This window comes from Pan paniscus, chromosome 22, assembly GCF_029289425.2.
Source record: "Pan paniscus chromosome 22, NHGRI_mPanPan1-v2.0_pri, whole genome shotgun sequence".
Classification (NCBI taxonomy): Eukaryota; Metazoa; Chordata; class Mammalia; order Primates; family Hominidae; genus Pan; species Pan paniscus.
The window spans coordinates 28,805,184-28,831,450 of record NC_073271.2 but is presented as its reverse complement, the minus strand read 5'-3'; the positions used below and the strand labels follow the sequence as shown (position 1 = coordinate 28,831,450).

Sequence of the window (26,267 nt, the reverse complement as noted above, 5' to 3'; positions counted from 1 at the left end):
TTTTTGAGAGGGAGAGTTTCGCTCTTGTTGCCCAAGCTGGAGTGCAATGGTGCGATCTCAGCTCACTGCAACCTCTGCCTCCTGGGTTCAAGCAGTTCTCCTGCCTCAGCCTCCCAAGTAGCTGGGATTACAGGCATGTGGCACCACGCCCAGCTAATTTTGTATTTTTAGTAGAGACGGGGTTTCTCCATGTTGGTCAGGCTGGTCTTGAGCTCCTGACCTCAGGTGATCCGCCCGCCTCGGCCTTCCAAAGTCCTGGGATTACAGGTGTGAGCCACTGTGCCTGGCCTTGTTAAGTTTTTCACAACACCCCTAGGCCACAAACAATACTTAATAGTTCTGTTTATTAAATAGTTAGGTCCAAAAAATATTTGTGTCCCAACAGCTTTTGTAGCTGTTCAAAAAAAAAAAAATGCAGAAAAAATAGAACATTTATTTTCTTCATAAATAACCACAATTTACTAATGAGATGTGTGTGCTTGTTGAGCACTGAGCACTAAATAGCTTTTCTTTTTTTTTTTTTTTTTTTTTTTTTTTAAGATGGAGTTTTACTCTTGTCACCCAGGTTGGAGTGCAATGGCACGGTCTCGGCTCACTGCAACCTCTGCCTACAGGTTCAAGCAATTCTCCTGCCTCAGCCTCTCAAGTAGCTGGGATTGCAGGCACCCGGTACCACACCTGGCTAATGTTTGTATTTTTAGCAGAGATGGGGTTTCACCATGTTGGCCAGGCTGGTCTTGAACTCCTGACCTCAGGTGATCTGCCCACCATGGCCTCCCAAAGTGCTGGGATTACGGGCGTGAGCCACTGCTCCCAGCCTGCATAGCTTTTCAAACCTTGGAACAGAGTACACTGCCGTCCTCATTTCCTGTTCCACATTGATTTTCAAGTGACACTTGCTTTTATCACGGCAACCAGCAAAAACCCAGTTTCACTAATATATATCATCCAAGGAATGCACTGCAATCTAGTATGACAACTCAAGCACCTCAGGTTAATAGTTTGGCTGGTTTCCAGCATGTGTTGAGAATCTCAGTGTTTCCTTCTGTTTAAAATATGCAGCTTCCCTGGGAGTTTGCTGTAGTGCTGTGGGGCATCTGAGCACACAATTCAGGAGATGTGGCATTTGACACACTTTATTTCATTCAGTTCAGATTGTGCTTTTATCCACATTTCAGAGATTTGGAAACTGAGGATTGGAAAGATAACTGCCCCAATGACATAGTCCTACCATTTAATTTTTTTTACTGTAATTATTGTTTGTGCTGTTGTGAGGCTATTGTATTACCATATATTGTGTGGCTATTATTTTCAGGGGTGGGGAATGAAGTGTAAAAATAAGGGAAGGCGTTAAGGTTAAGAGTGTAATTGGTAGCATTTTCTAATGAGGGAACTGTACACTTGTGTTTTTCCCTACAAACTATTAACATATTAATATATTAGAGGAGAAAGTATGGTTTAATTTACAGTAAAGTCATTAAAAACAAAGTTTCTTTCCTGGGCCAAGTTAAATGTCAGGTTCTAGACTTTTGGATAAATGTAGTAGGTGGTAATGCCAAACAGTGTGTGTAGTTTGTTTTTTTTTTTAATTGCCAAATGCTGTCAACATGATTGCCCTTTAGATAAGTTGCAGTGTCCTGTCTCTTTTAAAGAAAAATTTGCAAGTTGAGGGAAGAAGTGACTTTTTATAGTTGACTTTTTCAGCAGAGAAATCATGAAATTTAGACTTGTTATATATCACTTTATGTTAGGGTTGCAAAAATTCATTTTCTTTTTATAAATACCTTTGGAAGGTGCATATTTATTTTCTTTTTTTTTTTTAATGTGCCCCTGTAGTCTGAGGAATGTACGTATTTAATAGAAAGTAACTTAAATGTCAACTCTTTAAAAATAAAATCAACCAAACTTTTTTATTCTGGGTTGGTAGTAGGATTGACCTAGGGTCAAACCAGTAGTTAGTTCTTAAGTGCTTTCATTTCTTCACCACTTAACTTTGCTATGAGGAAATAAAAAGGAAAGGCAGAACTTCCACTCTCACTGAATAGTAAAAACTCTGTGGCTTTTTATTACATCATCTCAGGTCTATCAGATGTTCTAACTTGTCCTATAAAATATACGTAACTCAGGACTATAACAGGAGCTTCTGACCATAGTGGAGTAACAGGAACTAGATTTACCCTCCTACCTTAAGTAACAACAACAAAATGAACAAAATACATGGAATGATTTGCAGACCTTGAACAAAAGGCAGCACAAGATGCTGACCCCTGAGAGAAGGGAAACAAATGAGGTGGGTTTTATGAATGCTCCAGCTTACTGCCTGGAGAGCTTCCAGGCCACAGCAGCAGAAGAGTCACTCAAGCAAAGCTTGACAGGATTCCTGAGTAGGGAATATGGGGAGGCCAAGGCAGCCAGAATCTCAGGGCTGTGTACTAGAGATGAGACAGTTGCACAAAGAGCTCCAGAGATCTGTAGAGGACTCCGTTTGAGACTTCAGCTCAGTGTTGATCGGTGCCAGTGTGTAAGGAAACCATTTGAGGCAGGGAAAGAATCACCAAAAAGGAGTAGGCAGAAAAATTTCTGGAGCTCACACAGGGCTGGGAATAGTTCATGTTTAACAACCAGAGTGGAGAAGTCCTGCATGGAGAATTGGGTTGAGTACTGGAAAGGGTATACTGCTTCAGTAAAGGGGCAAAGTAGTCCTAGACTAAATTCCACGCCAGCCCTCCCTAACAAAGCTTAAAAGCAAGACCCAAAGGGATGCCACTGTTTCCAGGTAACTGAACTTCCAAATAACTGTATCCCAGAACGAAGTTTAAGAATATTTACAGGAATATAGGAAAATATACCTCATAAGGAGCAAAGTCAAATGTAGAAACAGATGCTGTAATAGACAAGGACATTAAAACAGCTATTATAAATATACTCCATATGTTCAACAAGTAGAGGAAAAAATGAACCTGTTAAGAAGAGATATGAAAAATGTGAAAGAGGCCAGGCACGGTGGCTTACACTGTTAATCCCAGCACTTTGGGAGGCCGAGGTGGGCGGATCACCTGAGGTCAGGTGTTCAAGGCCAGCCTGGCCAACATAGTGAAACCCCATCTCTACTAAAAATACAAAATTAGCCGGGCGTGGTGGCAGGCACCTGTAATCCCAGCTACTCGAGAGGCTGAGGCAGGAGAATTACTTGAACCCAGGAGTTGGAGGTTGCAGTGAGCCAAGAGCATGCCATTGCATTCCAGTCTGGGCAACAGAGCAAGACTCCGTCTCTAAAAAAAAAAAAAAAGTGAAAGACCCAAATTAGACTTCTAGATGTGATAGGGATTACTATATTAGACATTGTAGAAGCAATGATTGGCAAACTTGAAGACGTAGTAATAGAAACTGTCCAAAATAAAATACAGAGAGAAAAAAGGCTAAAATAAATAAATACACAGAGCATCAGTGAACTGCAGGACGACTTCCAGTGACCCAATATACATGAATATGTGGATCCCAGAAAGAAGGTGGTAGGGAAGAAAAATACTTGAAGAAATAATAGCTGGCACTTTTGCAAATTTCATGAAAGCTATGAATCCACATATCCAAGAAGCTAAATGAACACAAAGCAGAACACTATACCCAAATACATGATCAAATTACTGTTTACCAGTGATACAGAGAAGATCTTAAAAGTAGCCCAAGGAAGAAAAGACACACATTTACAGAAGAGTGAAGATAAGAATGATAGTAGACTTTTCTTTGCAAGCAATCCAAGCCAGAGGACATTGGGAACATCTTTAAAGTACTGGAAGGAAGAAACCAAACCAAACCATTCACCTAGAGTTTTGTACCCAACCACAAATGAAGATGTAAAGACTTTTCAGACATTCGAAGGTTGAAAAAATATGAGCTAATTATGAGTAGCAGTTTAATATTGTAGTATTACCTTTCTTAGTATCCAATACCAACATTTTCAAAACTTTTGAGATTATAAAGTCTGAATCAGTGAAATTTTGAAAGAAGCATACAAAGTGAAAGAAGCAATAAAGAGTGGAATGGGCTAGTGCAATTGGTTAGCCTTGTAGAGTATCAAAAGGAAGTATAGTTTTAAAAATTGCATATCATTTTTACTGGTGACAATTAAAATTTGCTTTGAGTGTTTTAATGGTTGTTAATAAGAATTTGTATTTTATCTTTTTCCAGCTTAAATAGAGTTTATAAATATAAGCCATTGCTGATCAGTAGTGTTACGTATGTGAGCACATGCATTCACATTGGGTTGCATTTCATAGCTACTGAACCAAATGATGAATGATTTGGCACTTGGAGAAAATAAATTTGGCATTTGGAGAGATATATAAATTCTTCTTGGTTGGATACTCATTACTTCCTCAGTTCAGAATGAAAAAATTTTAGACCCTTGAAATTCCTGGATAATTCTGGGCCAACTGAGTCAGTGAAAAGAAAAAAATTAAAAAAAAACTTTATTGTCTCAAAACATTAAATATTTCTATATGTTAAATGTACTTATTAAAATTTTGTGTTTCTATTTCATTATAGTCTTATTTAACTTTTTATATATAAAGGTGTGTTTACTTATATAACTAGCTCTTAGCAATAAATATTTATTATGAGTTATGTTTCATTCTGTTCATTTGTGGACCATAGGATTGCTGTAATCTCTTGAATGTGTTGCTGAAATATAGATAAACAAAATCATTTAATATCCTGTGGACCATGTGTGAACTATAAGTAGAATGAATCTTCTTTTTTCAATTTTTTTTTTTTTTTTTGAGACAGAGTCTCACTTTGTTGCCCAGGCTGGAGTGCAGTGGCATGATCTTGGCTCACTGTAACCTCAACCTCCTGGGTTCAGGTGATTCTCCTGCCTCAGCCTCCCGAGTAGCTGAAATTACGGGTGTGCATCACCATGCCCAGCTGATTTTTGTATCTCTTTATTAGAGACAGGGTTTCAACTTACTGGCCAGGCTGGTCTTGAACTCCTGACATCAAGTGATCCACCTGCCTCAGCTCCCCAAAATGCTGGGGTTAAAGGCGTGAGCCACCGTGCCCGGCCTCTTTTTGTTTTTATTTTTAAATTCCAGAATCTTATAATTAAGTAAATTTCTAGCTGGTTGTACCTTAGTGCTCATTAGTTGTCTTTCCTTGGTTAGCATTGGGAATATATCTTTGGCCTATCTTGTTCCCAGTTTTATCAATTCTCTTAGAGAATGGAGTAGAAAGTACAGTTTTCAGATTTTTAGTTGTGGCAAAGTGACGTGGGATTGATACAGAGCTGGGTTGAATAATTATGTTGGATGACACAATTGAGATCCAGCTTTTTGAAACTCAGATAGCGGGTTAGAACCCAAAAAAGGAAAATGCACTTCCCCTTGCACTGTATTGAGTGTTTGTGTATTCCTGAACCAAAAATGACTGTTGAGATATCATGTGCTGTTTGCATCAGGTAGATCATTGGCAGAAGAAGGTAGAAATTTCTGTGATTTCCATAGTATCACAAACTGTTTGGTGGCTACCAAATGAGGAAGAGTTGGAATAGGTACCGTGTTGATGGTCTTATCAACCACTGCATATCCTCAAACCTGATCTTTCCTTCAGTCTCCCTTATCTCAATGGATTGCACTCCATCTACCAGGTTGTTTCAAACAACTTAAGAATCATCCTCAACACCTCTTCCCCTCACATTTCACACATTCTCTCTATTACCAAGTCTAGTCAATTCCTCCTCTTAATTTCCTTGAGATTCCATGCAACTGCCTGCATTTAGCTGGCTCTGTTTCAATCAAGACACTGTTGTCTCTTTCATGGATCATTACAATTCCCTCCTTAACTGGTCCCTCTGCTTCTACTTACCACACCTACACCCCAGTCTTTTAAAAAACATGGTTTAGATCTTATTAATCCCCTGCCTAATACTCTTCAGTGATTGGCCACTGAAGTTAAAATCTAAACTCTAAGATGACCTACAATAAAATCGAGTTTCTGCTTCCCTCTTCAACCTGTTACCACTTTACCTCTTGGTTTCTATGTTCTAACCTCATTGGCCGCCTTTCAGTTCTGAATGTACCAAATTCTGGCGTCAGGGTCTGTACATATGCTGTTCCGTCTGCTCAAATGTATTTTTTTTAAATAATAAGCTTTTTAAATTATAATACATGTAGAAAAGTATATAAATCTTAAACATACAGCTTGATATATTATTATAGAATGAACATACCCTTATTACCACAACTGGGTTGAGAAATAGAACATTATTACTAGCATACCAGAGAGCTTTCCAGAGAATAATCCCCTCATGCTCCTTCCCAGTTATCTTTATTATGATCTGCAAAGATAATCACTATTCAGACCTCTTACATCATGGAATAGTTTTAAGTGTTTTTCAACTTAACATAAATGGAGTAATTCTCTGTGTATTCTTTGGTATCTAGCTCCTTTCACTCAATGAAATCATCCATGTTGATATATGGGAAATCATCTATGTTGTAGCAAGTGGCAGTAGTTTACTCATATTTGTTGCAGTGTAGTCCATTTTATGAATATTAAAATATTTAGCTGTTTTGTTGACATTTGCTTTATTTCCAATTTTGCTATTATAAATGACACAAGTATGAACATCCTTGTACATGTTTTTTGGTACATATATGTACACATTTCTGTGGGCTATATTCTTAGGAATGGAATTGCTGGATCACAGTATATACGTATGTCGCCTGAAACATTTTTATCTCCACCGTTTATTTGGCTAGCCTTCCTGTCTCACTATAAAGGTCACTTCCTCAGTGAGGTTTATTCTAATCATTGTCCTCCTCCAACAAACAATTTTAAATTAGGTTCTCCCATTGTAATCTGTTGGAACTCCATTATAGTACTTACTATAATTTATAATTTTTATTTGTATGGTTATATAATACCTGTCTTCCTAATCTGAAGGTGTCACGGTACGGACTGTTTTTATTCCTAGAACCTTGCCAGGGGCCTGGTGCATGGTAGGCATTCAATAAATACTTCTTGCGTGAATGAATGAAAGTTTTTTTTTTTTTCCTTAAATGTCACCAAGATTGGAATGTGAAGTTTAAATAGGACATTAATTTAGATAGTTTAATGTCTTTCAGCTGGAATTTTAATTACTTTTGTAAGAGAAACCTTTTCCTTTTAAAATAATTTTTCTCTTTATATATGATGAAATGGAAAGAAGCTTTACTGCCAGCTAGTTATGTGATCTTGGATGAATGATGTAATCTCTACTCTTTTTCTTCTGAAAATGAGAAGCTTGGATTACATGATCTCTAGGATCCTCATACAGGAGGTTCTCTGGTTCTATACCAAAGTGCTGTCTGCATGCAAATAAGCTCACCACAAACTGCAGTGCATGCAACCACAGGCAAATTGTGGTTCTAGAGAGATCATTCTAACATGCAGTCTTATTTTTACATTGTTATTGACCTTCGTTAGCTTAGTCTTCTGTATCAGCTGGGGAAGAACAGTGTATTCTCAGACTGCAAGGTTTGACCCACAGCAGAATGTTGACATTGGATAGTAGGCCCTTCGTTTGGATGGCTTTATTATTTAGCTTAAATTATTATAATTCATCAGAAGTTGGAGAAATTTACATTTAAATTTAATCCTGAAAATACTTTTAAAGTAAAATGAAAGCGACATTTAAGTTACCTACTGCTCTTGGATAAGAAGTTAATTTTGTTTCTTTTCTGTTCAGATGTAGAGTTAGCAATGCAGGTGTGATTATCATGCGACAACTATGTTATGTTTAACAAGCCTCTCTTTTAGAGCCACAACTCATGAAAATCAAGAAATAGGTATATGATTATGTCTTCATCTGAATTTTTATATTTGATCCTAATACTTCATTATTTGCCTTAAATTCTAATTTGAGAAACGAGGTTGTAATACAACAATGCTGAATAATGCCAGTTATGTCACATGACATAGTATTATAAGTCATTGCTGGGCGCGGTGGCTCACACCTGTAATCCCAGCACTCTGGGAGGCTGAGGTGGGCAGATCACGAGGTCAAGAGATCGAGACCATCCTGGCCAACCAGGTGAAACCCCGTTTCTACTAAAAATACAAAAATTAGCTGGGCATGGTGGCACGCGCCTGTAGTCCCAGCTACTCTGGAGGCTGAGGCAGAAGAATTGCTTGAACACAGGAGGTGAAGGTTGCAGTGAGCCAAGATCACACCACTGCACTCCAGCCTGGCGACAGAGCGAGACTCCATCTCAAAAAAAAAAAAAAGTAAGTCACTCCAGAAAAAAGAAAAAGGTGGAAGATGTCAAATAATATGATAGAGCACAATTGATATGTTAAATTTTGATAGAGAACAATTGATGTATTTATACTCTGAGTGTTTTCTGTAGTCTATAAATAGACCACCTCTACCGTTTCTATTTTTGTTACCTTCCAGTAGCTTAACGAGGAAAAGTTGTAGGTTGGAGCTCCCTTCAGTCATGCATGAATTTGTTCGGTTAAAAGAAGTTTGAAAACATGCACAAAACTAAAATAAGGAAGGAGTTGAGTTATCTGAATTAAGATGTAGGATATTACTACTTCATGGCTTTATATAGTTTTAAATATTTCCTAACTTCTGTGATAATGAGCAAAAACAAACTTATTATTTTCCAAGGATAGTTTCCATTTCAACAGGTAGAATATTAAAACTAAATTATTTAGGAAGAATATAAGGAAAACATTGATGGCAGGGTATAACAATATTTACCCTTCCTAAGGCCTCCATTCTGGAATTACTAAATCTTCTCCTTTCTTAATTTATTATATATTTACTATTTGATGAGTGTTTGAGAGCCTTGGGAAGTGTGGGCTATGGGGCCATTCTAAAGACTGTAGGACTTACTAGTCCCTTTGAAGTTTATAAAAGTCCAAATCAATCAGGTGCAATGGCTCACACTTATAATCCCAGCACTTTGGAAGGTCGAGGCGGGAGAATCGCTTGAGCCCAGGGGTTTCAGGTTACAGTGAGCTATGATCATGCCACTGCACTCAGGCTTGGGTGAGAGTGAGAGATCCTGTCTGGGGAAAAAAAAAAAAGTTCAAATGTCTGTTGAACTTTTGGCTAATGCACTCCTGGTCTAGGGTAATTAGAGAAAAGTTCTTCTCTGATCCTTAGAATTCCAGTAGCTTCTGGCTGTCTCAAGATAATTGGCCAGAGTTATCTCTCTCCTTTCTGAATTTATCCAGTAGTTCAAAGAATGTAATAATTTTTTTAACATTTTATTTGGAGAAATAGTGTAACTGTTACATATGTCACCTAGCCTCCATAATATCAACTCATGGACACTTTTGTTTTTCTATATTTCTACCTACTATCTCTCCCTCCTTATTTATTTATTTATTTATTTATGTTTTTATTTATTTATTTTGAGAAGGCGTCTTTTTCTGTCACTCAGGCTGGAGTACAATGATGTAATCTTGGCTCACTGCAACCTCAACCTCCTGGGTTCGAGCTTTTATGCCTTAGCCTTCCAAGTAGCTGGGATTACAGGTGTCTGCAACCATGCCCGGCTAATTTTTGTATTTTTTGTAGTAGAGATGGGTTTTTTACCATGTTGGCCAGGCTAGTCTCAAACTCCTGACCTCAAGTGATCCTCCCACCTTGGCCTCCCAAAGTGCTGGGATTACAGGCATGAGCCACCACACCCCACCTGATTTCCATTTCTTTCACATGAAACACATGGCAGTGAGAATTCTGTCAATACTCCTTAAGCATAACATAAGTACATGAGTTTAATAGGCAGTGTTTTTGGCTGGACACCATGGCTTACGCCTATAATCCCAGCACTTTGGGAGGCCAAGGTGGGAGGATCACCGGAGGTCAGGAGTTCAAGACCAGCCTAGCCAAAATGGTGAAACCCCATCTCTACTAAAAATACAAAAATTAGCTGGGCGTGTTGGTGGGCGCCTGTAATCCCAGCTACTCGAGAGGCTGAGGCAGGAGAATTGCTTGAACCCAGGAGGCGAAGGTTACAGTGAGCCAAGATCGCGTCACTGCACTCTAGCCTAGGTGACAAGAGTGAGACTCTGTCTCAAAAAAAAAAAAAAAACTCCATAAAATTTCTTTCTTTTTTTTTTTTTTTTTTTTTGAGACAGAGTCTTGCTGTGTCGCCCAGGGTGGAAAGGCAGTGGTGTGATCTTGGCTCACTACTACCTTCGCCTGCCGGCTTCAAGTGATTCTCCTGCCGTAGCCTCCTGACTAGCTGGGACTACAGTTGTGCGCCACCACGCCCTGCTAATTTTTGTATTTTTAGTAGAGACAGGGTTTCACCATGCTGGTTTCGAACTCCTGACCTCAGTGAGCCACCCACCTTGGGCCTCCCAAAGTGCTGGGATTATAGGCGTGAGCCACTGTGCCCAACCGGCAGTGTTTTTTCTTAAGTCAGTAAAAATTTTACTGTCTAAAAGCGTGTTGGATCCATGGGTGAATTGAAATATATTTCTAATACATAAGTAAGATTGGTTTTTATTTAGCTTTTTAATTGTTCTGTGATTAATAAGCCATTGAAAAATTAATCTTGTTAATTGTTAAAATCTTCTTATTGTCTTTATATGGCAAGTTTTGGTTATCCCTCACCTGTTACATATTATTCCACCTTTATTTTTTATTTTTTAGAGGTGGGGTCTTGCTATCTTGCCTAGGATGGTGTTGAACTCTTGGGTTCAAGCAATCCACTTGCTTGGCCTCTTAAAGTGTTAGGATTACAGGCGTGAGCCACCACACCCAGCAAAATGATTCTTTTTGGGCCCACAAAGAAGTTTTTCTTTTCTAATAAAGAGTTGGTATCAAATGAAAAAAAAAAAAAGGTACCTAAGAAAAGGTATAAATGAAAGATGGTGTTGAGTATGACATGGGAAAAATAGTCTTTTCCTTTAAAATAAGCTATAGAGGGAGTTAGGTACTATTTATTCCTGAGGTGTTATAGCAGAAACTTTAGAAGTTGGAATTTGCTTTAGCGTATGTGTTCAGCATGTGAACTAATGCGGTGCAGGCCGCCTTACCTCACCTGAACTGCTGTCGATCTTGATGGGCTCAGAATCACTCCGAAAGCAATTCTCTTCTGGGACATTCCTACCTACTTATGGTTAGAAATCAGTAACTTACAAAGAAAGGTTTGTTTTGCCTAGCATCTCGTTTGTTTAATAACCACCATGAATTGGAGGGGGAAAAAATACCTCTTCACAAAAGGGAGTTTATTCCGTTCATTGAAAGTGCAGTGGATGCCTTGAAAGACTGCACTAGCAGGAAAGTGACCTGAACTTCCTCCCTAACACTGTATCTTCCGAACTTTCATTTCCGCTCATTCTTTCAGTTTGTTTCCTCTGAGCTCCCTACACACCCTGCCACTTCATAAACTTCAGTATTTTAAACCCTGGTTAGCAACCATTTAACAATGCCTGTATTTCCCACCCCCACCTTACTACTCCCTGCCACAGACATACACATTTGAAAGTTTCCAGACGTAACTGAGGAGTTGTTGAATGTGAATCTCAGTAATGAGGGCATTCAAATACTTTCAATGATAAAGTAAAATGTTTTACCTCTTTTTTGAGATGGAGTCTCACTGTGTCACCCAGGCTGGAGTGCAGTGGCACATCTTGGCTCACTGCAACCTCCGCCTCCCAGGCTCAAGCAGTTCTCCTGCCTCAGCCTCCCAAGTAGCTGGGATTACAGACATGCATCATCACGCCCACCTAATTTTTGTTTTTTTTAGTAGAGACGGGGTTTCACCATGATGGCCAGGCTGGTTTCGATCTCCCAACCTCAGATGATCCACTTTATATATTATTTTTAAATTAGCAAAACATGTTCTTTAATGCACAACCTTTCCATTTGTTTTTGTCTATTAGATGAATATTTAATCAGCAATTGCAGTGTTCCATTCAGAGTCTCTGTGTTAGGTTAGGTATTGTGTTGAGATATAAGGAAATGAGGCTAGGTGCAGTTGCTCATGCCTGTAATCCCAGTACTTTGGGAGGCCAAGGCAGGAGGATCACTTGAAGCCAGAAGTTTCAGACCAGCCTGGGCAACATAGAAAGACCCTGTCTCTACAAAAAATAAAAATTAACCAGGTATGGTGGCACGTACCTGTAGTCCTAATACTACTCAGTAGTAGTCCTGTAGTATTAGTGCCTATAGTCCTAGCTACTCAGGAAGGAGGCTGAGGCAGGAGGATCACTTGAGCCCAGGAGCTTGAGGTTACAGTGAGTCATGATTGTGCCACTGTACTCCAGGGTGGGTGATAGAGTGAGATCCTGTCTCAAAAAAAAAAAAAGGAAAAAGAAATAAGACTTAGTTTCTGTTGTTACTAGTTTACATGTAACTATAGTATAAAATAGGAGAAAGATTTACCTCCAGCTAGAGTGATCAGGGAAAATCTTTGGGAAGGGAAGTGGTGTTTTAATTTGGAACTGAAGGATAGGTAATATTTGGAAATACAAAGATGATTAAAGGTTGGTCCAGATGAAACAACAGTATGAAAAAAGGGAGAAAGGGAAGAGAATGTGGAACATGTGGGCAACAAAATTATTCATTTTGGCTGAAGCATGGGATGCAAGGGAGATTATTAAGGGAAAAAGAATGATGGTGATGATTGTAAAATATTTCCAAGTGCTGTATTTTATCTAAAGATTATACATATTATTTTATGTAATGTTGTATATAGCCTTTCTTATTTTAAATAATCTCTTTATAGTAGAAGATTCTAAAATAATTTTCTGGAATTAAATTCTCAGAGAAGTGGGGCAGAAATTTAATTAGGTTCATCACCCTTCCATCATGTATTTTTGTGAATTTTATGGAGTCTCATAAAATAAGGAAATCTTTTTTCCCCATTAAAAAAATGTACAGGGAGGGAATAACAAGGTATTTAGAAGAGTTTACCTTATTAACGTCAGAGATAAAAGCTTCTTTATCTGGGAATAAGTATATGTATTTTTAAAAATTATTTTTGCTGGTTACATTGAAAAAATTTTAATTTTGCAGCAATTTAAAACATAAAGAAAGGTTGAAGTATAGTACAAATAACTTTTTTTCCTCTGGACTTCTTTTTTTTTTTTTTTTGCCCCAGAACTGAGTGGATTCTCTGGACTTTTTAAGAATAGGTTGCTGACATGATGCCCCATCACCCCCAAATACTTTGCTGTGTATTTCCTAGAAAGACATTCTCTTGTAAAACTATCATAAAATTAACAGTGATGTATTACGGCTATCTAATCCTTATCCTCTCTTCAATTTTTACCAATTGCCCCAACAATGTCTTTTATAGCAAAAGGATCCAGTTCAGATGTGTACATTTTATTTTGTTGTCATGTCTCTTTAGTCTCCTTAAATGGAAAAATTTCTCGATCTGTGACATTTGTGGCCTTAAAAATGTTGAAAGTGAAAACCAGTTACTTTGTAGATTCTCCCTCACTTTGGGTCTGTCTGATGGCTCATGCGTAGATTAAGGTTATTCACCTCTGGCAGGAGTATTGCAGCAATGGTGCTCTTTTCATTGTGTCTTGACAAGTGGCTCACAGTTTTGACTTGTCCTCTTACTGTTGATGTTCACTTTGGTTTGCTGTTGTTGTTGTTGAGACAGGGTTTCACTCTGTCGGCTAGGCTGGAGTACAGTGGCATGATCTCAGCTCACTGCAGCCTTGACTTCCCAGGCTCAATCAACCTTCCCGCCACAGCCTCCTGAGTAGTTGGGACCCCAGGTGCATGCCACCACACCTGGATAATTTTTATATTTTTTTGTAGAGACAGGGTCTCGCCACGTTGCCCAGGCTGGTCTCGAACTCCTGGGTTCAAGGGGTCCTTCTGCATCAGCTTCCCGAAGTGCTGGGATTACAGGCGTGAGCCACTGTGCCAGGCCCCTGTTGGTGTTCACTTTGATTACTTGATAAAGGTGATGGTTTGCTAGGCATGTCGGGAAGACTTTTTTTCCCTTTATAATTGTTTTGCCCATTCCTCATGAGACTTTCAATTCATAGGCTTATAATCCATTACTCTTATTATTTATTTTGATGCTCAAATTGTCCTGGATTTCACCAGTAGAAGCCCCTTCAAGCTGCCTTCTGCATGTTTGTGACATATCTCAATTATCCTTTGAACACTTGCTTACTTTTTGGCACAATACTATGTTTTAGGCTCATTTTGTCCCTGCCTTTGCCCTGGAATCAACCATTTCTCCAAGGAATGCTAGTAGTTCCTTTTAGTGGAGAATGGTATGTAGAAGCCAAAGTATGCTAGGTATGCACATTGCTGTCAGAGTATTGTAGATCCTGGGTCTGCTCAGTGGCTAGTGCTAAGGAGTATATGTAACTATATATGTATATGACATATATACTTATATCTATGTTTCTATCTTTTTGTCTGTCTTTAGTCTATCTAGAAAACACTGGTAACTCCAATTCTTTTTTTTTTTTGAGACGGAGTCTCACTCTGTCACCAAGCTGGAGTGCAGTGGTGCAATCTCGGTTCACTGCAACCTACGCCTCCCAGGTTCAAGTGATTCTCCTGCCTCAGCTTCCCGAGTAGCTGGGACTACAGGTGCCTGCCACCACACCTGGCTAATTTTTTGTGTTTTTCGTAGAGACAGGGTTTCACCATGTTGGCCAGGATGGTCTCAATCTCTTGACCTCGTAATCCGCCCACCTGGGCCCCCCAAAGTGCTGGGATTACAGACGTGAGCCACCATACCCGGCCTGGTAACTCCAATTCTAATCAACACTGTCCATTCTAGTTTCTCTGTTTGCATTTGTGAGTACCTTCTCTGACAGTGAGAAACCTGGCTCTCATTATCCTTGATCATACCCCATAGATAACCACTCTCCTATTGCCAATGTAGCCTCCTCCACTGCATAGGTGCCCTCCTTACCCCACTGGCACTTCAAAACCCTGCCTTCCCCATCCCTCTCAAGCTCTAACTTACCATGCCGGGGTGCCCCTAACACCCATGGGTGGACAGTCCTCTCCTCACCCTAGTCAGACTTCAGGAACTCATGCCAGGCGGCCCCTCCCACAAGTGGACGCCCTTTTCCCCTGCCTCTAGCTTCAGCTTCTTGCACAGGCCATCCTTCTTCTCCTAGTGGCCATTACTGGGCCTCCTTCCAGTCTACTCAAAACCTTTGAAGCATATATCGTAAAATAGGGAAACATCTACTGTCCTTCAGATACAAATATATTTATGAAGAAGATACTGTTTTCTCTTAAGAAATTTGGAGTGTCTGGAGTTAAAAGTACCTTTGGCTCTAAGAGTATGCACTTTAAGGTGTGTGTGTGGGTGTGTGTGTATCCTGTTTCCTGAGTGTCCGAATAGAATACAAACATGTAAATAACTAAACTGCAAGGCATTTGTTTGCATGTTTGAATTAGATGATAGTCTAATAGATGGGCCTTCATCAGTCCTGAGAGACATACGTTCATGTATTTGGAGTGTAATTAATGAGAAGATAGTTATTATGCATTATTAGAAGAGAGAACATTTTGTTACGTGGTAATTTAAGTTATAGAATGACTTTTCTGTTTTCTAAAGGAAGGTGGTGACTTAATGTTAAGAATATGTTTTTTGCTCATGCCTGTAATCCTAGCACTTTGAGAGGCTCAGACAGGAGGATTGCTTGAGCCCGAGAGTTTCCAACCAGCCTGGGCAACGTAGAGAAACTGTATCTCTACAAAAATAAAAAATAAAAAAAAATAGCTGGACATAGTGGCACATGCCTGTAGTCCCAGCTCCTTGGGAGGCTGAGGTGGGAGGATTACTTGAGCCCTGGAGGTCAAGGCTGCATTGAGCTGTGATTGTGCCACTGCACTCCAGCCTCTGTCTCAAAAAAAAAATAAAAATAAAAATAAAACTATATTTTCTTCTTAACTCCTACTGCCTCCTGGCATTTGAACCCAAATGATGATTGCTGCTGAAATGGATATATCTAGTACTTTCTATATTACTATATTAGTGATTGTATTTTAAATGTATATGGCATATAACTTGTAAAACTCTAGAATAATATTTATCCTGGAAGTCATGCCTTCTGTCCTGAGAGGTATAACAAGTCTCTCTAATGTTTACAGTACATATGGTACTCTTAACGAGGCAGTATTTAGAAGGCAATTCTATTTTGCTTTATAAAATGTAATTAAAGTTTATATTGTAATGTTTTACATTTGGGTTGCTTGTCATGGAATGTTAGGATCAACTGTTGTATAAACATAAGATGTAATAATAATAGGAACTCAAGGAATACAGAATGAAATATAAATCCTCATCACTTTAATGGGTTAGCGAATCTCCACTCCCTAATTTCATACTGGGTGGTTTGCTAATGGCCCACACTTAATAATGAACATGTTAGAGAATCGTGAAAATATCAGCTAATTGAGTGATTGAGTCAGTTAGTCTTAGCCTGTGCTGCAACTAGCAGAGCAAAACTCATCAGAAGGCAGAAGCCAGATCACTAGGAAGAAGGCTTAAGCCTACGTGGTCTGAAAAGAGGTGAAGCAGGCAGGGAAAGTGAGATGTTCTATAGGACTCTGGAGAAGAGCTTCAGGCAAAGTAGAAGATCTCTGATGCAAAGAACAAAGGAGTATTAGGCAAAGCAGTAGGCAGAGAAGAGCCCTTTTGTTGGCAATAAAGATGGACAGGAAATGAGACAGTCATAAGTATCTACTTACATGATTTTCTAACGTGGAACACGTCAGTGTTGCCAAACATCCTATTTTGTAGATAAAGGAAAGGGGATAAGTGTAAGAGATAAGAAGTAAATAAGGTATGAACCAGTCAGCCAGGAGGTGAGTTGAGTGTGGTGTAGATAATGGAAAAGGGAAAGAAGCAAAGAAGGAAAGAAACCTGGAAGGAAAGGAAGGTATCTTTCTCAAGGATCAACTGTAGACTGTGGGATGTATTATTTGTATTTGTCCTTTGAAATACTGGTTGTTAATATTTCTTTGGTTCTTTGTGAAATTTTTAATGTGTAATTGCTAAGTGCTAGGAAGGTTTTTTCTTTAACGTTTCAGGATTTGATTTTTTGTTGTTGTTTTTTCTTCTCAATAGAATAATCATAATAGCCTGTCTTAGGAAAATTATTCTGTGGTTTATATTCATTAGCAAGATAACGTTAACTTTATAGCAGAAGAAATAAATCAAGGCAAAGACCAGACTTTTGTCCTTTCAGAATCAGATTTCCCCATTCTTGCCCTACATTTGTGTAGTCAAGTGTTGCCATTAGCTTTTATCATTTAAATGTTTTGTCAGTTTCTAAGTGTCAAGCACTATTCTGTCAAGAATAAAAGGATAAGAAGACAGAGTTCAGATCAGTGGACAGGATGGATTAATTAATATATGGTCTTGGAATAATTTATTAACTCTTTGGGAAGAATACTAATGTTACTAGTTTAAGAAAATATGCAGTACATTTATTTTAAGAATATCAGATTTAGAAACTTTTGATTGAAACTCTGGATTTATACTTAGCTAAATAGAATCCAATGTTTCAGGTCATTTTTCTTAAACTAAAACTTTTTTTTGTAGCATCTGCAGAAAAAGAGGCAATCAAGGGTACATACTCCAAAGTACTGGATGCATATGGACTCTTAGGTGTTTTGCGGTTAAATCTTGGTAAGTTTATCATTCAGTAGAATTCATCCATTTTTTCATTTCTATTTTGTAATTCTAAGGATTTGAGAGGGACTAGCTATGAATTATTGTAGACTCCATATTTAAGCTACACATGTGCTAACATCTTTTAAACATTAATGTAGCTAATATTGTGATAATGTTTGTTGCCCAAAAAGGCATGCTACATGCTCAAACTCATGTGAGTGGAAGTTCGGAAACAGTCTCTGGTTTGACCACTTGAAGAGATAAGTATCAGTTGTCAAAAGAGAAAATCAGAACATTCTCCTTTTTGTTGATTCAGTGCATTTAGGAAAAAGTGTCTGCATGAGAACTGCACTGATTTTTCTTGGTTTGTATTGGAAAAGACATCTGTTTTGAATTCAGAAAGTGTCTGCTTGAGCCTTTTTTTTTTTTTTTCCACGTAATGTCACCGTGAGCTGCAGAGTAACCTTTGCAGTTACTAGTTTATCTGTAATTTTGCAGCTCAAAGTGTTCTTCAACATTGGTACTGGTCCATAAATCATTTTGTTATTGATCCGTGATAAGATAAGGAGCTTGCACTATGATACAAATCTACATGTGGCTTCCTTCATTGATAAAGTCTTACTAGAAAAAAAAGTCAGCTCAACTAAAGGGTGAACTTAGTAATATAGTTGATTTCCATTCTGGTGTAAGTGTCCTTTCTCATTGTGAGCTGGTAACAGTTCATGGACCATACTTTGAGTAGCACTGGTCTATAAAATGGAGATTTGTCATTTGTTATGAATCTATCACATATAAAGCACTGCGCTTAGGTGCTTTACTGATTACTCCTGGGTAAGCCTCACAGTATAATGAAGTATTTGCTTTAATCTCTTTTTATAAGAGATGGTATCTCAGGTTCGTTATGCTGCATACTGAAATTGGTCCAGGTAATAAGTAATGGAGCCAAGATTCGGGGCCGCTTCTACCTGTGTCAGAGCCCATGCTCACAGTATACCATTGCTCAATTTCAACTTTATACTAATTTCATAGGCTTTTTGTCATAATTACATGAAAAAAATCTCTATGAAAGTTTTTGTAAGCCAAATTGCTTTATAAGTTGTTACCAGAGACTTTTGTTCATATGTCATCAACATCATCAGCTGATAATAGTATACCATTTTTTCAACTTTACTATTTACAAAGAACTTGTTAAAATGAGTGTGAATTCATTATCTTACCTGAATTTTCTGACAATCATTAAGCAAAAGTAGAGAAGGTAACACATACTTTTTTATTTGATAAAGTTTTTTTCTTGTTTGTTTGTTCGTGTGGTTTTTTTTGAGACGTAGTTTTAGCTCCTGTTGCCCAGGCTGGAGTGCAATGGTGTGATCTTGGCTCACTGCAGACTCCACCTTCCAGGTTCAAGTGATTCTCCTGCCTCAGCCTCCTGAGTAGCTGGGATCACAGGCATGCACCACCACGCCCAGCTAGTTTTTGTATTTTTAGTAGAGATGGGGTTTCTCCATGTTAGTCAGGGTGGTCTTGAATTCCCGGCCTCAGGTGATCCACCTGCCTCAGCCTCCCAAAGTGCTGGGATTACAGGCGTGAGCCACCGCACCCAGCCAATTATTCGATAAAGGTTTTTTAGCCTCAGAGTAAGTTCAGGAACAATTTCGTGTGAGATTATCCTGTTAATGTTTAAATGCTTTATTATACTTAATATATTTAAACAAGGATTTTTTTCAACCAAAATGTCTAGTGAATTTCAACACATCCATGATAAGTTTAAAATAATCACAATGTCAGATTTTAAAAATAGAGGTGCAAGAAGAAATGGAATAGCTTGAAAATGTTGGGATTTTTCATCCAGTAAAATCTTTGGGTTTTGCAGGTGATACTATGTTACATTACCTGGTCCTAGTCACTGGATGTATGTCTGTTGGAAAAATTCAAGAATCTGAAGTTTTCCGAGTTACTTCCACTGAGTTTATATCACTGCGAATCGATTCTTCAGATGAGGATCGCATTTCAGAAGTGCGGAAAGTTTTGAATTCAGGAAACTTTTATTTTGCATGGTCTGCATCTGGCATCAGTTTAGATTTGAGTCTTAATGCGCATCGTAGCATGCAAGAACAGACAACTGATAATAGATTTTTCTGGTGAGTTCATTTTTTCCCTTTTGGTGATTTGGGACATAATATGTTCAGCAGTTGTTCAGTCATCAAAAACCTCCTCACCGTGACAGCAAGAAAGGAGGAAGAACCCTGAAGACCCTCGATGCCCCTTTTCAGCAGCAAGTAGCTACAGAGAATAACCTCTACCCCATCTCCCAAAAGATTTCTGGGTCCCAACGCCTTGAGGGAGCAATATAAGAGTAGACAGTCAGATATGAGCAGGCACGAGGGGGTGGTATCCATGTTGGAAAGAATGCCCCGGAACACCTCTTAGGATGCTCAGTACTCACTCCGTGGTCGAACTGTCAGAATGTTGTTAAGTAGATCCCGATAAGGAAGGAAAAAGGCAAAGGGGAATTCCTGAGAGCTGAGCAGGCATAATGAGTACAAAATTGATGGCTATACCTTCCTGGGGTGGTGGTAATAAGCAGTGCCACCATTAGATAGGATTCATATTGATCACTGGTTCCCGTGCATGTGCATTAAGCACAGTAAGGGAGGATCCCCCAAACTTTGGTGAGAACTGGGTAAAGAAAGAACTGAGACAATAGAAGATCACAATGCAGAATGTCTTGGGGGTGTTTCTAGCAGGGTCAGCCCACTCCTTTCTTGGAGTGTACTTGTACTTCCTCAATAAAACTTTTGCTTGCTTTACAAAGAAAAAAAGTTCAGCAGTTGTTATGTCTAGAGATAACAAGGGATAGACATTGCTAATTGAGTGTATCCGTCTTTCCTTCTCTGGAGTCCTCAGCAGAGCATGGCAGGCAGCCACTGTCGGTTTATTGAAGTTGGCATGTGACATAAAACCCCTGTGCTCCCCCCAATCTACACTGAACTTTCATTTCCAAAATACATTTAAAATAGTTGTGTATATTTAGAAATGAATTTAATTGTAACAAAACTGTGTTACTCACATTTCCTATTCTTGGTTTTGAGATCTTGTCTCTGGCGGCATCCCCTTTCTAAGCCAACATTCCCTTATTATTCTAAATTTTAAGGTTATAAGTAGGTGGTCTTGATTCAAGAGCAACAGATTGTGAAGAAGTAGTATACTGGGACAAAGTCTAGTACTATAATAAGTTAGGACTTATGTAGGTAAGTGTGATGTATTTCATGATTATGCATAACTGTGCTGTATTCTAAGTAGGCACAAATGGTGAGCAGAACACATGGGACTATAATTAGCATTGTTCTATTGCAGCAGACCAGATTTCTAATATAGTGGTTCTGTTGTTTACAGCCAGCATTGATGTTGACTTTTTCTCTTGATATCATGTGCAAATTATGTATTATTATATTGACGTATGTTATAAGGCCAAAGTTCAGGACTCTTTGCTCTTGGCCTCCCTTAACAGTTCAGATTCAAGATGGTTTCCTCTTGTGTACTTTTTCTCTCTCACACTTTCACTGTCACTTATATAGTCCTTGAGTAGCACATTCGGGTGTCACCCATTTGCCCTAGCTTTCAGAAGACTCAAAGTCAACAACAACCTTAGGATAAGAAACTTAACTTTAGAGCAACAGCTTGGTCACGTTGTAGCTCACATGGAAGTGTTTTGACCCAGAGTTGTGGCATCAGGGAGAAGAGTGGACAGAATAAAAACAGGGTTTATAGCATTATGTGTTAGAGACTTGGGTTTAGCAGAGGAGGAGACCATGAGGGAGAGGAAAGGAGAGAGAGGATGCAGGGACTAACAGGGCAGATGAATGGACATGAGTTCCTGCCTGCCCAAAGAAGCTAGCAGTGATGGGATGTAGTTTTGTGAAGCATTGAGAAATAGGCTTCCAAGAGTTAAAACCATGCCAACACTACACTTTTTCTAGTAGAAGATGTTGAAGTCCCCTGAAAAGGTAAATGTGTTGCAGCTGTCCTTACATTTTTTTCCCTCCTCATTTTTACCCAAAGTTTCTTAGATTGAGAGATAAAAGCTTTCATACAACAATTAGAAGTCCAAGCAGATGCAGATATATTGCCTAGGTTTAATCAATAGGAATGATTAATTGGATGGTTGGTTGATTGATTTTTTTGAGCGTCACTCTGTCGCCCAGGCTGGAGCGCAGTGGCGCGATCTTGGCTCACTGCAACCTTCACCTCCTGGGTTCAAGCAATTCTCCTGCCTCAGCCTCCTGGGTAGCTGGGACCACAGGCGTGCGCCACCACGCAGGCTAATATTTTTGTGTTTTTAATAAGGATGGGGTTTCACCACGTTGGCCAGGCTGGTCTCCAACTCCTGACCTCAAGTGATCCCCCCACCTTAGCCTCCCAAAGTGCTAGGATTATAGGCATGAGCCACCGTACTTGGCCTCCTTTTTTTTTTTTAATTCACTTAAGAGTTGAGATGGGGGCAAAGTCAGATAAAAGAAAGCCTGAGGTTTGTCCAGCAGGAGACAGGTTGAACAAAGGGACAGCTAGAGCACCAAAGGTGAATTTTGCTCATTTTACAATTTTGCTGAGGATTGGCATTCTTGAGCTTCAGTTTATATAGAAAAACGGGAACTTTTGGAATTCATTGTGCATACCCTTGCACTTAGTAGCAATATATTCCAGGATACAACCGTGTAATTTTTGTAGCCAAAGAGTGGCAGATACCTGTGACAAAGCCCAGATAGCTTTACTCCATTGGAAATTCTAAGCTGCTGCCAGTCAAAAGTCATGTATAAATTTAAATGCTAAAACAGTGACACACTGACAGCAAAGAAAAATGAAAACTGACAGCAGAGAGAGAAACTCTGCCTGCACAAAATGCATAGGATTTAAGGTCTATTTAAATGGGGACAAGTAAGTTTCTTATAACTTTGCTGTGGCGTAGGTCTCAGCTGTGGTGGTTGGACATACTGGGTCACAACCAGTTTGAACTTTGCCTCAGATCAATGTGGGTAATAGTAAAGTATGGAAGTTTAAGTCAGTGTATTTTTAAAATAAGTAATGGTCATCAGATTTAACATTATCCCTGTTGTAATATCATCACTCATTTATATTCCCTTGTGATTTCCTGGATGGATAAGAGGGGTTGGGGTCATAGCTGGTTTTCCAGAACTGCTGACCACCCTTTTTATCTCTGTTGCAGCCTGTAATCTGAGGGGCTGGCAGGGAGTTGAGGGCTATTGCTGTGAGTCTTCAAGATAATGCTATTACATCTTTTATACCTTATTTAAGACAGGAAGAGAGAGAGAGTACGGAGCACTTAAGTAGAAGAATTCCACTTAAAACCTAAAGAACCAAGCTTCAATAATATAGAAAACTCATTTTCAAATTGATAGAGTTTTTCCACTTAACAATGTATTTTCCTTAGTGGTATGTTGTTAGTAGCTTCTTTATATGTTCTGTGGAGGTCTAAGGTTCCAGGAGAGACCCCTGAGGGGTAATCAGGGTGAGAAGGCCAACCCAGCAAAGTTGAGTCCCAATCCCCACTTTAGCCATAGCAGCTTTTATCTGTATCATAATCATTGGGCTTCTGCATGTTTGTTTGAATAAAATTTGTTTCTCTGAAAAAAGTTTGGAAACCAGGCCACATCTGTTACCTAGAATGCTAAAAGTATTTGGAGCGATGATAAACCCTATGCCTGCACTATCTAATGTGGTAGCCACTAGCCACATCTTGCTATTTAAATTTAAATTAATTAAAATAGAGCCTTATAAAAGTCAAGCCTTAAAAGTAGAGCTTCATGGGCGGGCGCGGTGGCTCACGCCTGTAATCCCAGCACTTTGGGAGGCCGAGGCAGGTGGATCACAAGGTCAGGAGTTCAGGACCATCCTGGCTAACACTAACACGGTGAAACCCCGTCTCTACCAAAAATACAAAAAATTAGCCGAGCATGGTGGTGGGCGCCTGTGATCCCAGCTACTCAGGAGGCTGAGGCAGGAGAATGACATAAAACTGGGAGGCGGAGCTTGCAGTGAGCCAAGATCCCGCCACTGCACTCCAACCTGGGCGACAGAGCGAGACTCCGTCTCAAAAAAGAAAACAAAAACAAAAACAAAAAATTAGCCCGGCTTGGTGGTGCATGCCTGTAATCCCAGCTACGTGGGAGGCTGAGGCAGAAGAATCGCTTGAACCTGGGAGACAGAGGTTGCAGTGAGACGAGATAATGCCACTGCACTCCAGCCTAGGCAACATTCCGAGACTCCGTCTCAAAAATAAATAAATAAATAAATATTTTTTTAAAAAGTAGAGCTTCATAAATTGGGGTGGGGACATGCATATGTATTCCTTTTTGGAACAAGTTAGGTTATAAACACATTATATATAAAGACATAACAGAAATGGGCCACAGATACTAAAAACACAAAAATACTCCTTTTCTGTGGATCATAGATCACATGTTGAAGGATCTTGTTTTATAGCCCTATCTTCTGATCCCTAGCATAGTAAATGTAAATGAATTGATTTGTTGTTTGTGCCTTTAAATTTAATAATATTAAATTAATTTTCCAGGAGATTATTTTAAAAGTCATACTTTGTTACTTAGTATTCCATAAGCTAATCATTTATTTCTTTTCCTATTAGGAATCAGTCTTTGCATTTGCATCTCAAACACTATGGTGTAAATTGTGATGACTGGTTATTACGTCTTATGTGTGGAGGAGTAGAAATCAGAACAATTTATGCTGCTCATAAACAGGCAAAGGCTTGCCTCATTTCAAGATTAAGCTGTGAACGAGCTGGGACCAGGTTTAATGTCCGGGGAACAAATGATGATGGTCATGTTGCCAATTTTGTAGAAACAGAACAGGTATATATAGTGTTTTATATTACTTAATTAATTTATTATAGGAGAAGCACAGAAAATACTAGAATAACAGATTTTTATTTGATTCGGAGCTTATTTTAACATCTATAATGTTTTATGATTGTTCTTGGTTACTTATGGGCCTTAAAAAAAGGCTTCCCTAAAAAAAAACTTATTTTGGTCTGGCTCTTCATCTAGGTAAGAAGATGTCACTAATCAGCATGACATAGTCAGTGTTGTGTGTTTTGGTATTGAATTTTAATGAATTTTAAAATCCTCAGCTGTAGAGTTAGACAACTTGTTTTTTTGTGAAGTGAAATTAAACCCAGCTCTTAATGGCAAATATGTGTACCATCTAAAAATCAGAAATTATGATATTTTTGGCTATGAAACTATATGATTATAAATTCAGGCCATGAACCCAGCCCAACACAGATCTTCAAATTAGGTTATAAAGAGCTAAACAAAATGAAATATAAAGATATGTATGTAAAATATTAAGATTTAAAAGGAATTTATTTTTAAAGTTGTGAATCTTATGCTTATAATTTTATTAATTTTTTTGGTTAATATCGCTAACAGAAAAAAAAGTCAAACCTGTATAGTGGCCTGTTTTGGACAATTGTTTATGAGAGTTAGATCATAAAATGTAACTAGTATGCAAAAGATTTTAGTAAATTTGTTTTTCTAATGTAAGTGTAACAACTTTTCTGTGGAAATAGTTTACATATTATTTTTTTTTCTGTAGGTTGTGTACTTAGATGACTCAGTTTCTTCCTTCATACAAATCCGAGGATCTGTTCCATTGTTCTGGGAGCAACCAGGGTTGCAAGTATGTGTTTGACATATAGTGTATTGATTTGCAATGTGATTCCATATTTATTACCTTCTTGTCTTAGTATATAATGATTTAGTCTCTTTAGGCAGAAGAATGTAGTAGATAAAACAAAGCCTTGGGAACCAGACTTCTTAATTGGGATCTTTACTCTACCACTACTAGCTGTGTGTTCTTGGGCAAATAATTTAACCCTTTTGTGTCTCAGTTTCCTTATCTGTATAATGGGAGTAATATTAATAGTACCTACTTTATAGGGTTGTTGTAAGGATTAAATTAAAAGCACTTAGAATAGCACCTGGCCCCCAGTCAGCACCATGTAAGGGTTAACTATTGTTGACATTTTATTTTTATTCAAAATTTATTAGTCCTTGAAGTATATCATATTTACTTTAGGATCTGGGTATGTATAGTCTAGTAAGTTTGGTGCTTCAGCCTATAGTATTGAGAAAAGGGAAAGAAAAAAAAATCTTGCTTCCTTTATTTGACTGCTGGATCTCTTACATCTTAGACTGGTTATTGCAGAGAAAAATTACAGACTACTTGAACCTTTTTAGTAACATTTTATTTAAGACAGTCTAAGAAGTTAACAAGGATTAACACTTCTACTGCTCTGCAAAAATTCTTGAATTCTTGTCAAGACGATTTGACTTGTTTTATCTTTGTAGGGATAACGTAAATAGATATATCTTTCCCTAAATTTCCCTTAGGAGAGAATGCCAACAGAACCCCACTTCTCCTACGCTTTCATGATCAACAGTGGGTGTTTGGAGTATTTGCTTTAAGAACATTGCTGAAACCCTGATGTGATGCGAGGTGAATGCTTTTGTTTTAGGGACAGGCTAGTGTTAGAGATTCTAATAACCAGTTTATGAGCCCTATGGTACACTGTTTTTATGTTATTTTATTTCTTTGTTTAATTAATTT

The 26,267-nt window shown here is 38.5% G+C and overlaps 1 protein-coding gene across 13 annotated transcripts in view; it reads left to right on the top strand.

Moving 5' to 3' along the window:
* The window catches only part of SYNJ1 (synaptojanin 1), a 99,777-nt gene that overhangs the window by 9,293 nt on the left and 64,217 nt on the right, over nt 1–26,267 (top strand). For all 13 annotated transcript variants that reach the window (XM_055105250.2, XM_034948271.3, XM_063601298.1 and 10 more), the window contains exons 3-6: nt 17,550–17,636; nt 19,492–19,759; nt 24,283–24,508; nt 25,254–25,337. In XM_055105250.2, the coding sequence (XP_054961225.2) occupies nt 17,550–17,636; nt 19,492–19,759; nt 24,283–24,508; nt 25,254–25,337 (665 nt within the window). The remainder of the gene's footprint in view (nt 1–17,549; nt 17,637–19,491; nt 19,760–24,282; nt 24,509–25,253; nt 25,338–26,267) is intronic.